Raw genomic sequence first — 14254 nt, forward strand, 5'->3', positions numbered from 1 at the left:
GTCTTCAACTCGTAGTGCGCGTTTATAATGCAGTAGCTCTATCCATAGTATATGAACTAAGATAGTGGATACCACCGACATATCACTAATATTTGGTAGAAGATAAGCTAATAAAATAATCCTATCCATGAACAATCGTGGAAAGGAACATTAGCAGACTCAATATGGCGGCCTCTTGGGGTGTTACTTTTTGTATTAGAATTTAGAACGTATACACAATGCGCGTTCCATACTATACAGTTCAGTGACTAGGTATTTAGTATTAAGAAGTAATAATAAATATACGTAGTATTAAATTATAATTTATACTTATAGCTTCAAAATGTATACTTACTTATGACCGTGTTTTAATTATATTTTTACCTACTTGAACTATAAATATATAATTCGTCTGCAATCATTTTATTGAAACGCGTCGAGTGTATATACATATATCAATCGCGTTTAAATCTTATAAAACCATATAATCCTATTTGGTTGGTATTCAACGATGAAAATACATTAAATAATTAAACTTTAGTTTCCTCTCTTTATGGTGGTGGTCACTCGTTCACTAATTATTTTGTACTTTTGCCGGATGTCTGTGTGACCCATTAAAATCATAAAGGTCCTCCACATTTTCAAAGGACCGAATTTTTTATGTACCACCGATCGGTGAAGTTAATATTTTGCGGTAGCGTCGTTGTGTTATTATATGAACCCCAAAGCTTTGCATAAGGTTTTTGACGTCATATGCAATACCTTTCATAAATCAAAACCGAAGTGTTGAAAAAAAGTGGTCACAAGGACCTAAACGGGATAACGTTATGAGATTTAGAAAAATTCCTGTTTACGTACTATAAAAACAGATTTGGAATATATAATGTGTTTTCGAGAGAGGTTTTTGTGTAAATAAATATAATAAATTATACCTACTGTTAAACTCAATATTATATGTGTAATTTATATTGACCGAAAAATAGAAACGAATTATTATATACGAAACGTGTATTATATCAGGTCATTTAATACCCTAAAAACTAATACCTATAAATATATTTTTCATTTAAATTCATCACCACGACGACCGATTTTGATAAAAACTGTGTATAAATCGTGTTATAATACGGCATCAGCAGCATCGATAGCACATTGTATATAAAACACTAGATAATATACACGAAAACCAAATTTTAAGCTTAAATGTTGAGATGTTATCAAAATAACGAAATTTATGACGATATGGTCGTGGTAATAATAATCATGCAGTTTATTGAACTGTGAAATTGATAATACGGAATCTCAAATCTGTCGTATTTTTCAACAAGCTGTTGTTTAAAGCTTGCGTAGTAACCTATATAATATAATATTCACATCGTTTTGCGTGTAGTAGGAATTACAATTTATTTGTTCAAAATCATTTTAAGCTTGTAAATTAACTATACAAAACACAAACATGTAGTAGAAGAGGCACCTATCTAGTATTTTTTTTTATCTAATGTCTGCATATTTAAAAAGAATTAAGATTTTGATGATTTCTATACAATGTAACTACGCGTGATATTATATTATACTCAATGCATTTAATAACGATTGTTAATTATAATAATATTATCTAAATATTATATTTAGCAAACGTCAGTAACTGTTTAGACCACGGTTATCTAGAATCTATCTCTGGCCGAGACTTTAGATAATTTCCACGATATCATATTATAATAGCCAATAGATGACGGTAATAATACTATAATATATGTATAAATTAATTAATATAATTAATATAATTATATTATAATATGAATATAATATACTGATAATATTTAATGATCAACATAATATGAAATCTTAAACGTCCCGCCTGAACGCGTATTATTGTGAACGAAAACTCAAAATAACACGTCAATATTATATTAGAATATATTGAAAAACATTCTGCAATCAAACTATTATTATTGAGTTGATATTCCGAGAACGCGTTGCTATCAATTTACATGTATTATTATGGTATACGAAAAAAGTTATTTCTACCAACTACTCAGCCAACGGCTGCCGATGAAATAGAACTTTATTCAAAATAAATTATTCAAGAAACACAAAAAAACAAACTTCATCCTATTGAGAACGTTAAACTTTGCCGTTCCAATTTATCTGTAATATAATCTCGGGATACGCTTGCGTGTTATTGAGTTGTATTCACGAGAAATTACTTATGCGTTCATGTCTAGCTGGTATAGCTATACTGTCATCAAATAATAATTTAGTACATAATGTATATAATAATATATTATCCATGTGCACATATATATTAATAACTAATAATTATATAGAAATATATTGCTATTATTTGGAATTGAAGACTGATGACAATTGTCATCGCAAAAAAAGAGAATAATAATTATTTTGATTGTTTGCCGTGTTTGAATGTTTCGCATCATTATATACCGAAACTTTTTTAAGTTGTTTAATAACATCGTTGTACCTGTAGAGTATTATAGGTATATCTATACAGTATACATATGTATGCTGATATTCTGATGGTACAGTAGATTTCAATAACTACTAACAGTCATCGTAACTTGTAACTCAATAACTAAATGTGGTAATGGGAAATGCGCAAAATTGATTTAAAACTATAGGGCATTAATACCGTAATAATACTTTATTTCTTATAACCGAACATTATTTGGGTTAATTTGATTAAATTATTTCTTTAAATAAACAAATTTTGGTAATTTTTAAATTGACACTTGAAAAAATAACTTTTTTTTATTCACTAAATTAGTTTATTTTACTCAAGTGTCATTTTCTAAACCTTGGAGCAGGAAATATTATTAATTTTTAAATACTACTCTGTAGACTTTTTATTTAGACTGGCTAATAAAAGCAACATAACATAATTCAACTATAGTTCATAAAAAACATTATACACTTGACATAAAATACAATTAGGAATTTTCTATTATCATAAAAATAATACTTTGTTTTTAGTTTATTAAACTTTTATATGTTGATATAAATTAAAAATTACTATATCGTTTCATTTTTTCATTCTCAAAATATTAAATAACTTTGTAGGTACGATTAGTGATGGGCAAATTCCCGGGAATATAGTTTCGGGAATTTCCTCGGGGAAATTCCCAACACCGGGAATTTCCTGGGAATATATTAAGTTTTTAAATATTTATCATAGGTTTCAGTTTTAAATTAAACTTATGGTTGTACATTTGTAAATAATCCAAACGACAGCTCATTATTGATATTTCTATCATGTCAGTTAAGATATTTATTCTTAAAAAAAAAGTTATTAATAGTAATTACAATTTAATTTTTAATTAAAACCTGTACAATGATCACAAAATAAACGATCCAACTTTCATTTATGTATGTTGAAAAAATAAAAATAAACATGCTGTAATTGAAATACTGTATAACATAAAAATAATGACATTATTTTTTTTTTTTTAAAGAAATTTCCGGAGAGGTTGGGGAATATTCCCTGTTCCTACGAACATTCCTTAAGGAATATTCCTAATGGCACATCACTAGATACGATAGCCCGCATAGGACATATAAAATGTTGATGTTAAAAAAAATAAATATTTTCTTAACATTTTTGCGATAGTAGTTGATGTAACTAATTTTATTATATTATTATGTTATACCTATTATTTATTATTATTATTATCGTAAAACTAAAACATACACAATTTATTTACCCGAGAACTTCAAATTATCAAACCGTATCCGTTTGTAGTTGCATACAGTTGGTAATATATTTTTAAAGAGTTTGTACTCATTAATTAATTTGATGTACCTGAAGAAGAAATACTTTGAACCGTTTGTGGTTCGTAAGGTTTTTGTTAGACTATTACATAATATAATTCGTTCATTGCTTTTGTTTTAAATTTTAATATACATATATTATCATTTAGTCCTTAATTTTTAATTCGTTTTTCTGCTTCTTAATTACTATTTATGAGTTTCAGAAAATTGTTTATTGATATACGATATAGGTAATAAGTACGGAAAATAATATAACTCAAAAAGATCTCTAATTTTTGCTATATCCCTAGCTATTTCGAAATTTTTATTTGTCATAAATAATATATAAATACAATATATGTGCAGGTGGTTCATTTATTAATTTTATAATATAAGTGATATTTACTTTTGATATTCACTATTCATAATAAATTACAAGAATATTTGTCATATTTCTGAGCATCGCAGTTATTATAATAAATAAAATAGTCGATTATAATTCTATATATTGTACAATATTGTTGTATCAGAATATATGTGAAGACAGATCATTTTAATTTTTGTTTTATTTTATCTAGTCGGACTATAATAACAAGAAAGAGTAACTCCATTGTTACGCGCATATATGTGCGTAAAATAAAATTTGGTAAAATAGTTATAAATACTAAAAATTACCTTTTTTTTAATGACATCGCTAATTTTTTCCTGCTGACCCGAAAGATAAATTTTTGTATAAAAAGTTGTTTTACAATAATTGTAATTATTACAAAATTGACAAAGTACGTCTGTATTAGCTGAATGATTTAGAATGAATATAATAATTATATGGTATAATTGGGAAATTTCATAACCCATTTTTTTTTTTATACTTAAGCACAATATGTTTGATTTAATTTTAAGCTTGCTGATGCGACGGGAACGCAAAATGGTTCGGATGCGACCGTATGGCATGTGCCCCCACTTCCAATCAACACCGCCAACGGATCACAGACCGCCTCACCAAGGATCAGGCGATGGCCGTCCTAGGACCGACCCTAAGTTGTTATTACTCGTTGAGACTGCATACCCGAGACTCGGCAGGGAACTGGCCGAGACACTCGTCCATAATAGACTGAGGTAAGAAAACAGAACTTTCCGATAGCGCGCACCCTGCAAGCGGAAATAATGTATATATATAATTATTATTCTTTACTCTCAAATTACCTGTCTCATGCGCACTGTCATTACCGACTCTTCTTTCTCTTTTTAATAAACAAGCTTATAGTTTCTGTTGAACATTAGGTACTGCAGTACTATTTTATGTAATGTCCCGTAAAATAAATACATTACAGATTTTTGATTTGCAGTAGGTTTATTTAGTAATATAATATAGTTTTCATAAACAATATACATCTTAAGTTCTTTTAGCCACTTAAAATGTATTGTACCTGATGAATCCCTATATCATGCAGTCCTTTGTTAATAATATAAACTAAATAGGTATAATTTTGTATAGACAAGCTGTCATAATTTTTGAGTTCACTTTTAAGACTCTTAAATATTAAATAGTTATGTTTTTTCCAACCATAAGCGGTCACTTTATTTTGGATAATACTAATCCCTCCAACATGAAAAAATGTATCCTCTTATTTCTCGAACAATCGCACGAATCTGAATATAGTTTTCAATTGAAAACCTGATAAGTTAATTACTGAATAATAATATACATGTACTGACGCGAGAAACATCTTCAGTTTGCAAACGTGGTAAATTTTAAATCCACCTTGATAGCAATTAGAAAATATATATGAACATTTTGATGTACTTACATATTTATACAAAATATTATACATTTTTGTGAATTACAAAAATATGTGAAAGTTTTTAAAATAACGTTTTTGTAACCTGTTTAGAATTTAAAATTTGTATAGGTACATATTATATAAGTATTGTGAATTAGAATAACTCAAACTGCAGATATTATTCAATTTAATTTCACTTTGTTCTTATGAAAATACCTTCAACTTTATTTTTGTTTTTATAGGATTTCAGTAGAAATATTTTGTAAAACTTTTTATCATAACTAAATCTAAAGTTGCACTTTACATTTTATCACATGTTGGACATAATTTTGTTTGAATTGTTTCAAGGTATTCGAAGTGTCTAGAAATCTACCATTTTTGTTTTATTTGATTGTTGGTTTTCGGAAAATCTGGAAAATATATTATATTAAAAGTGCAAACCTGGAAAAATCTTTATTTGAGTTTTACTTGGAATTCATAATATGTATAAAACTTGTACGAATGTTTATTTCATTCACTTTCGTCACTTTCGTCACTTTATTTTTAATTTTTGGCTTTATGTTATTTTAATATACACAATATAAATGTGTTTTGAACGTTATTAAAGATCTTGTGAAACAAAATTATTAACCATTTATAAATCCAATATTTAACTTACGAGTATTGTAACTGAGTATATTCTCATAGGCCATAGCCATTATTATTGCAAAGGAAACGCCTCGTATAATCGAAAGTGCAATTTATGTTGACTTGATGACATTGTAATTTTAATAATTTAGACTCCAGCTGAGTGTTAGTCATAATTAGAGTTTTCTTAAACTAAACTTGTTCTTATTGTAAGTTATATTCCATCGCTTTTAATAAGTTGCTACAAATTTGCATTAAAGGCAGCTGTTATAATTTACGAGCACTATACATTTTAGAAAACTACCAAAAATTCATAATCTAATCATAATTATAGTTGTTTTAAACTAAGAAGTTCTGAAATTCGCTTTGCAGTAAATTTTGTTTTGGCCTTAAGATTTTTAAATACCCGTTGTATTTATAAAAATTAATTTCATAATAAATATTTATAGTAGGAGGGGGATTTTAATGTTTTCGTTGTGCAACATTAATATATTCACTGACGTATTTTAGAATTAACGCTATACAGCTGACTTAAAATGAATCAACAAATAGCGGATACATTGTAAGCTTATTGTACCTATGTTGTGTATAATATTCACTGAACAACACAAACAAGTGTGATAATTATAAATCAATCTATTCGATCGCCGAACGATGATGGAAAATACTATTTATCAGTCGCGTATAATTATTATAATATAATATAGTGTATCTGTGCGTGAGTGAGTGAGTGATGACATGATGTTATCCTGATTGTGGCGTTGGATTAATCCTTTGCAGGGTAATATAATGAATAATGGACTTTTCCGAACGTATTTTTCGGGTACGTCTCTCGCGCGCCCGTATTTTAATAATTATACAATAATGATTAGATGGCAATATTTAATAAAACGTCGAAAGACACGGAGTCGGGAAAACACGACCTTCGCAGCTATAGTATAATATTATATATTATATCATATAATATATGATATAGGTACTTGTATATCTATTGCTAATCATTTTCGGGACATCGATCAAAACGTCGACCAAACCTCTTGAGTCTTGCGCACACCCCGTCCTCGCCAAATGATCAAAGCTATAGACCCGGATAGGTAAGAGGTATAGAGTCACGTGTGTCTAAACGCCGTTTTAACTTTCTTATGTCAAATTGTCGAAAGTTTTGCCGTGTGTGTTTTGTACATTATGACGGTGGACGCGGTGGCGGTTGCGTATAAGTCGCGAATATCCATCGAAAGTTTTTTTTCTTTTTCTAGTTCGCGTAAATGGTTTTAACTTTTGTGTTAGCGATGAGATTTGTTTGCAGATATCTTGATTTAAGTTTGCAGGCTTAAAATATGTTTTATATGATATGTGTTTAACTAAATTATTTAATTGAACTTGAAACCTCTGAATATCGGACACCGTTGGTTACCGAAATGCAGCTATACCTATTTGAAGCGTTGAAGGATCAATCCATGCACTCGTGCGATCTGTTTAGCTTTCATATGCGTAGGGTACACAGCCCTATACAGGTCCCGAAATATTTTTCTCGAACTTTGCTAAAACCAGATCAATAGTGTGTATTATTAATCATCACTTTTTACATTTTATAATTTTAAATTTCTACGTTTTGTAAATTTTGTATTTATTTAACACGATCTGTGATCCTGGTTTTCTAACTTAAAATTTTAGTAGTTTTAAATTTTATTTTTATTTTCCCCTTTATGTTATTGATAACGGGCGTCGGCACTGAGGTTTTTATCGTTTTATCTAGTTGTGCTGCCGCCGATCCAACATTACTTTTAAATTAAGATTAACATATATTTAGTAGTGGAATAAGTCATATACAAACATACAATTCACACATACCTAACAAATTTGTTATTTGTATATTTTTTGGTATGTTTATAAACATTAATTTTTTTTTATAAAAACATGTACCTAAGTACTCATCAAAAATATAAATTCATGTCTTACTTTACCAACAATTTTATACAATAACACTGGTTGTTTTGTGTAGTAAACCTACATTAGTTGACCACTCCATCAAGATTGGATTATTATTTTAAATATAAATAATATTGGAAGTTCGTATAATCGCATTTCAATGTAATGGGCATGTGTCACTTTTTATACAACAAATAAGTCCCGAGGGCTTAATCCGATTGTTCTGTCAAATCTTTTATATAGGTGATACCGTAGGGGTAGAACCTACAATAAAATTGTTTTTACTATCTAGCTGGTAATATGTTACTATTGTCCGAGATCCGGATTTTTTGTGCCTATGGATATATTATAATACACGTTTGAATGGATCTAAATAATTATACCTATTATTGGTACATATTATACAAGTGATATTCATTTTGGATCAATTGAAATCGCAAACACTGTTCCCTCCCCGGAACTATACTCATGTATAATTATTTTTTGTCGTTTATGCTCCAATAATATAGATGATAATAGTTCAAAAAAAAAAAAAAAAAATGTTTTGTCCAGAAATATTGTTCAAAGTCAGTGTATATGACCGCTACGAAATGACGAACGACGGAAGCAATTTCAAAATCATATACAATGAAAAGATATGTTTATTATATAATATATTATATATATATTATTCTATTCACACACAGACACAGTGGGCCAGGCCAAGCATTAAGTGAAATAAAACTATAGGCTTATTAACCTCGCGTGCAAGTTTTTTTCTATATATTTTTTTCTACCTATGTATACATATGTCAAATATTACCTATGATATAAATTAGTTTTCGATTATTATTATAACATATTATATGGTTAACAATGATATTGGATAAAAAAATACATAATATTATGTTTGGCTTTTATTTGTTTACTTTTGGAAATGTTTAATGACGATTTCATTTTTTTTTTTTGAACCATATAGTTGCATGTACATTGTCGACTAGAAATTATTTGTATAAGGGTATATATACCTACTCATTAAAATTGTAATCGTGTGCAATTATAAAGTAGGTACATATTACATTATTTTGAAGTCGTCACGTTATCATTTGTGTGTACATGACCGCTACAACAATAGTACCTTTGTATATTAATATTTATATACCTATACTATCATGGTCTACAATAATCATCGAGCACCCATTACACCATTATAGACAATAATAATATATTAATACTCATATTATAATCGTAATATAAATTCAGTGCCTTACGAAATGTTCACTGATTGGAGTGAATTTCGTTGGCGCAGAGTGTATCGCCCAAATCTGTTGCCGATGATCGAGATCTGCAAAGTAGATTTTATTCGACTTAAAGTCTATACAACTGTAATTTTAATCATTAAAAAATATTTAGGTACCCATAATATATGTATGGAGATTGGAGGGTATAGGTATATAAGAACGGCGCGTATTATTTATGCGAGACATCCGCCGTAATATAATTTATCAAACGTGACATATAATATAATATATATACTTACATACAAACCACATATTAATTGTACAGGGTGATTCAACAAGCATGTTCGGCCCTTTTTCTTCGGTGATGCAGTTATTTAAAATCGGATTTTTTGAATTTTTAAAATTAACTTATAAAGATCATGTAAGCCATGCATATTTTCAAATTCTTGAGATTTTTTTCTTCTTATGGATAGTGTCCTGTGAGGTTAACAACTTCTATTCTTCAAATGAGAACCCCATAGTTTTCTGCTGTACATTATCTAACTTATATATTTGTTGAACATTTTGACGTATCAGAATTATCAAATTTTAAACGAGTAGTTTTTTAATTATTTAACTTATAGTGTATACTAAGGATAATAGGTCCATGATAATATGGGCTTGGAAGATATGCGGGGGCTATGGTGATTTCAACATTTTGATAATTAATATAAATCCATCAACATAAATAATTTGTAAAAATGGTCCAAGTATAATTAATATTAGATACTCTACTTTATATTATGGTATAACGTTTTTGAGGACTATAATATAAACCTAATAATATAAACATTTTAATATATATCCTATATAATATCTATTGTGTGTATTTATTATGTAGGGCATTATAGGTATATACAAATAGCCGTGTATTTTATTAATATGACGTATACAATATTGTATATTGACGTTTTTCTTTTTCGCTCGGATGCACGTCGCCGGGACTTAACCTCGGCACTTGCGACTGTCGTCGGCTACCCATATCGTATATACATCATGTAATAATGTCGTATATACGGTGTTGTGAAAACTTATTTCATTAAATCTGGTCCGCGGCAAATAACGCGCTCGGGATATCGTATCACGTCGCATCGTATTAGATTTCCGTCGGAAGTAATGTTATATAATCGGAGACGAAACGATATCTAAAAACTGTACGTTTTGCCGCGGTCGCCGTAAAGGCATCTATCTATACGTATTGTGCCGTGTGCTGCAGTACGGCGACTTTAATAAAAAAAATCCGTCGTAGTCGTAGTCTTCGTTCGATAGTTTATTACGATTTTCGTACAGTTGTCGAGAGTTGTGAAAACAGCTGTTCTACATAAGTTAAGTTTTGATACGAGAATGCCAATTATGCATAGTTATTATTTATGTAGCCATATAGGGGATAGAGGCTTACTCATGGTCGCGTCACAAATATATTAAGTATATAATATAATATATATTATATACCCGTGGTAATTTCAATTTAATTTCTGATGTTTATATCTCAATATAGTTTTTTTTTTTCATACAACATCATTCTATAATACATTTGTATTAGGTAATTATATCTAAATCTAATATTTCGAAATGCGCGCTCTGCGAAACCATCACAGAAATTTACCACCAGAAGTGTCAGCGCATTAGCGGCCACTTTTCATTCTCCCGACTATAGTTTTTGACAATATATTGGTTGATTCGACATTTTAAAGGCATTTCTAGTGGAGTTACGGTGTTTTACCCGAGGAAAAAAAACGCGGAATTATGGAATTATACCGAATATAAAATAACCTCAATTTTGAAAATTTGGCACTTATTGCTTGTTCTGCTATAGGAGGGCAGTATACTGTTTACGTGATGGTTTTTTTTTTCAAATCTCATATGACTGGTGGCGTTTTGGTAGGTACCTACATATCGGTGGGATTTACAACCGTCCATTAAGATTTAAGGGTATGTAAGTGATTTAGAAAAACGTGACGGCGTGCGTGCAATGTAAGATCCTTTGTATGTATAAAATGCGATCCTTTCCCTGTCGGCGGCAGTGCCGGCGTTTTGTCGAACGTGTGTGCCGAAATTATCGCACCATAATGAGATGGAGGTTTATTTTTATGACAAAAAAAAAAAAAAAAAAAACAATAATAGTAATAACAACTACAACAATTTCCATCGAGGAGAGCTGCTCAGGACGTGTAACGCAATAATATAATATTATTTAATGCGTTTGGCGCCCGGCGGTGTCTCTCTCTCTCTCTCTCTCTCTCGGTCAATCTTTCATCCCACGCACACATGTCTTACCTGCCTATACGATTTTTTTTCTCTCGCTCACACGCGCGGGCGGTAAAACTTGACTCGCTCGTAAACATAATAATATACACTTATATATATATATATGTAGTGCATTAGTGCGCATTCTTCTTCTTCGATATAATATATATATATATTATTATTGTACACATTACACACTCGTTAATTTTATACCATCGACCGTATATAACATAATAATATAATATCATATATAGACACATTATGTTGGTACGATATAATGGGCCGTGTATTGTATGATGGTCGCGCGGAATGGTCGGTCGGTATCACGCACCGACAAAGTGCAGCAGGAGTGTACCTATAATACGCGGCGGCGGCCCTTTTACGATCTATTTAATTTGAGTAGGCACATCATATGTAATTTATATAGTAATATAATACAATATACCTGCCTAAATCGTATTACGTTCACACAATATGTATTATAATATGTTATGTATCATTGCTGCAGATATAAAATGGAAGTGGCCGGCAAATCGTTACCGGCGCTGACGAATTTGGACAAAGGCCGATATTCCGTCATCGTATTCGAGAATTACCACCGGTATCTGAACATGGACAAATGGAACAGAGAGCTGTTGGACAAGTACTGTAGGGAATACGGGGTCGGCATATTGGGATTTTTCCCGCCAGCCAACCGCCACATGACCGGCGTCAAGGTCAAAGGATTTCCGTTGTACTTGCACACGAAATTGTCTCTCAGGGTTTGTATATACCTATGAATAAAAAAAAATCCTTAATAATATTATTGAATTATAATAATATTATAGTTTATACATTTTTCTTAGTAGTCAAGAGGATGACACTCGTCTATAAATTGTTTGTTAAATACCAAGTTTCGCGTGGGTGAAAACCACTCTGGCTAAACCATTGGCATACCCACTACCCAGCGAGGAGAGGCTATGGGTGCATCAATCCTCCCCTCACACTCACTCAACCGCGTTAAAATATGAAACAAAAAAAATATTTAGCATTTATAACTTGAAACATAAAAATCCTATTACCTCATACGTTATAGCTAGTTATGGGTAAATAATACATATTATACTAATATATAAGTGAGGTATAAAGATGATTGAGATTTTATAGCATTTGCATTTTTCTTATAAAATGTTTAAGAAATAGCAGAGTAAACTTTATAGTTTGTTTCATAATTCAGAGAAGTGAAATTAAAAATTGAATTTTGCATATTTTTTTTACATATTTTGCAATTTCTTAGATTTTAGTGTTGTTTCTGGAATTTGGGAATATTTTTGTATTTTTACTCAAATCGTATGGAAAACAAACGTGTTTCTCTTTATTGTCTTACTTTAAAAGTAGGTAAATATAGATAAAGTAAATAGACCATCTACAGTCTATACTACTCGATGCGAGCAGCAGCGTTCATCATTCCGTATTAAGCTTACTTCGTTATAGTTCATATTTAGTCCCAACTTTAATTTTTTGTTATCTGCTGATTTTAATAGAGCCCTTTTTATATCATTTACGGCTGAGGTTATCGTCAAACGAGTATTGAGAGCGTTGTAATAATACAGTCGACTCGACGTGTACTATATAGTTGTGTTTTTGGTGGAATATTGTGTTGTGGATTTTATTTTTCGCGTCTTAACTTGTACCTATAACTTGGTTTTAAAATGCCAATTTGTGTATATTATTTTGTTATTTTTATTACATATTGTTAGGGCATGTTTAGCGATATTTAAGGTAATATTATAGCACAATTTATGAAATTTTAACGTTTAAGTGCTATAAAATCCCAAACCTGGGAATAAATGATAACTTAAATATTACTATTTGCTGTCGACATATAAATAGATATCTTTATTTGTCTATATTTGCAATACGCAGAGTACTTAAATTATTTTGTGAAATTTTAAAAACAATTAATTTAAACGTATTTTTCTTTTATTTAGTGGTATTTTTATTAAAAAATACTTATTTCGAAAACTTTAAATGTTTTTCCAAATTCACATAATTTGACGACAATATTACAAAACAGTATTTATGAAAAGAATTACATTTTTACAACTTTTTACCGTTTATAATCTTAAAATAACCATTAATAACAATTTTTAAAAGTTTTTACTCTTTTAAATGACAACATTCATTTATAATTTCATACTCAGAAGCAAAAATTTTTTAGGACTATTTCGAATATCGAAACTGCCTATACAAAAATCAAATTACGAATGATACGTTAAGGCTTATAATATAATAGTTGTAATTTAAAACTTTATAAGTATTTAAAGTTGAATAAGTGATTAAAGGACTATTGGCATCCCGCTAAATTTTGGTCCTCTATAAACTCATATAAACTTTGAATAATTGTAAAATTAGCTACTTACTCATTCAAAATTTGATTTTTACTAAATTTTACATATCGAAATTTTCTGACAAACATTCTACCAGGTATATGAAATAAAAATTTTAAGTATATATATTTATTGGAAATCAAAAATAATAACAATACAAAATACTGAAAAAAAATATTTTCAATAATTGTTGTATATACGTAAAAAAATGTTCCTGTATGTCTATGTATTATTGTTATTGTTGTATCAACATTAAAATTATTAATATATTTTAATGCATCACTATAGGTATACCGAGTAC

General features: G+C 29.5%; 1 protein-coding gene across 2 annotated transcripts in view; it reads left to right on the forward strand.

Annotated features, from left to right (window-relative positions):
* Nucleotides 1-14254, forward strand: part of LOC132938261 (bifunctional heparan sulfate N-deacetylase/N-sulfotransferase) — a 64553-nt gene that overhangs the window by 34169 nt on the left and 16130 nt on the right. For both annotated transcript variants that reach the window (XM_061004993.1, XM_061004994.1), the window contains exons 3-4: nt 4642-4857; nt 12093-12345. In XM_061004993.1, coding sequence (XP_060860976.1) covers nt 4642-4857; nt 12093-12345 — 469 coding nt within the window. The remainder of the gene's footprint in view (nt 1-4641; nt 4858-12092; nt 12346-14254) is intronic.

The sequence above is a fragment of the Metopolophium dirhodum genome, chromosome 2 (genome assembly GCF_019925205.1).
Source record: "Metopolophium dirhodum isolate CAU chromosome 2, ASM1992520v1, whole genome shotgun sequence".
Taxonomy (NCBI): domain Eukaryota; kingdom Metazoa; phylum Arthropoda; class Insecta; order Hemiptera; family Aphididae; genus Metopolophium; species Metopolophium dirhodum.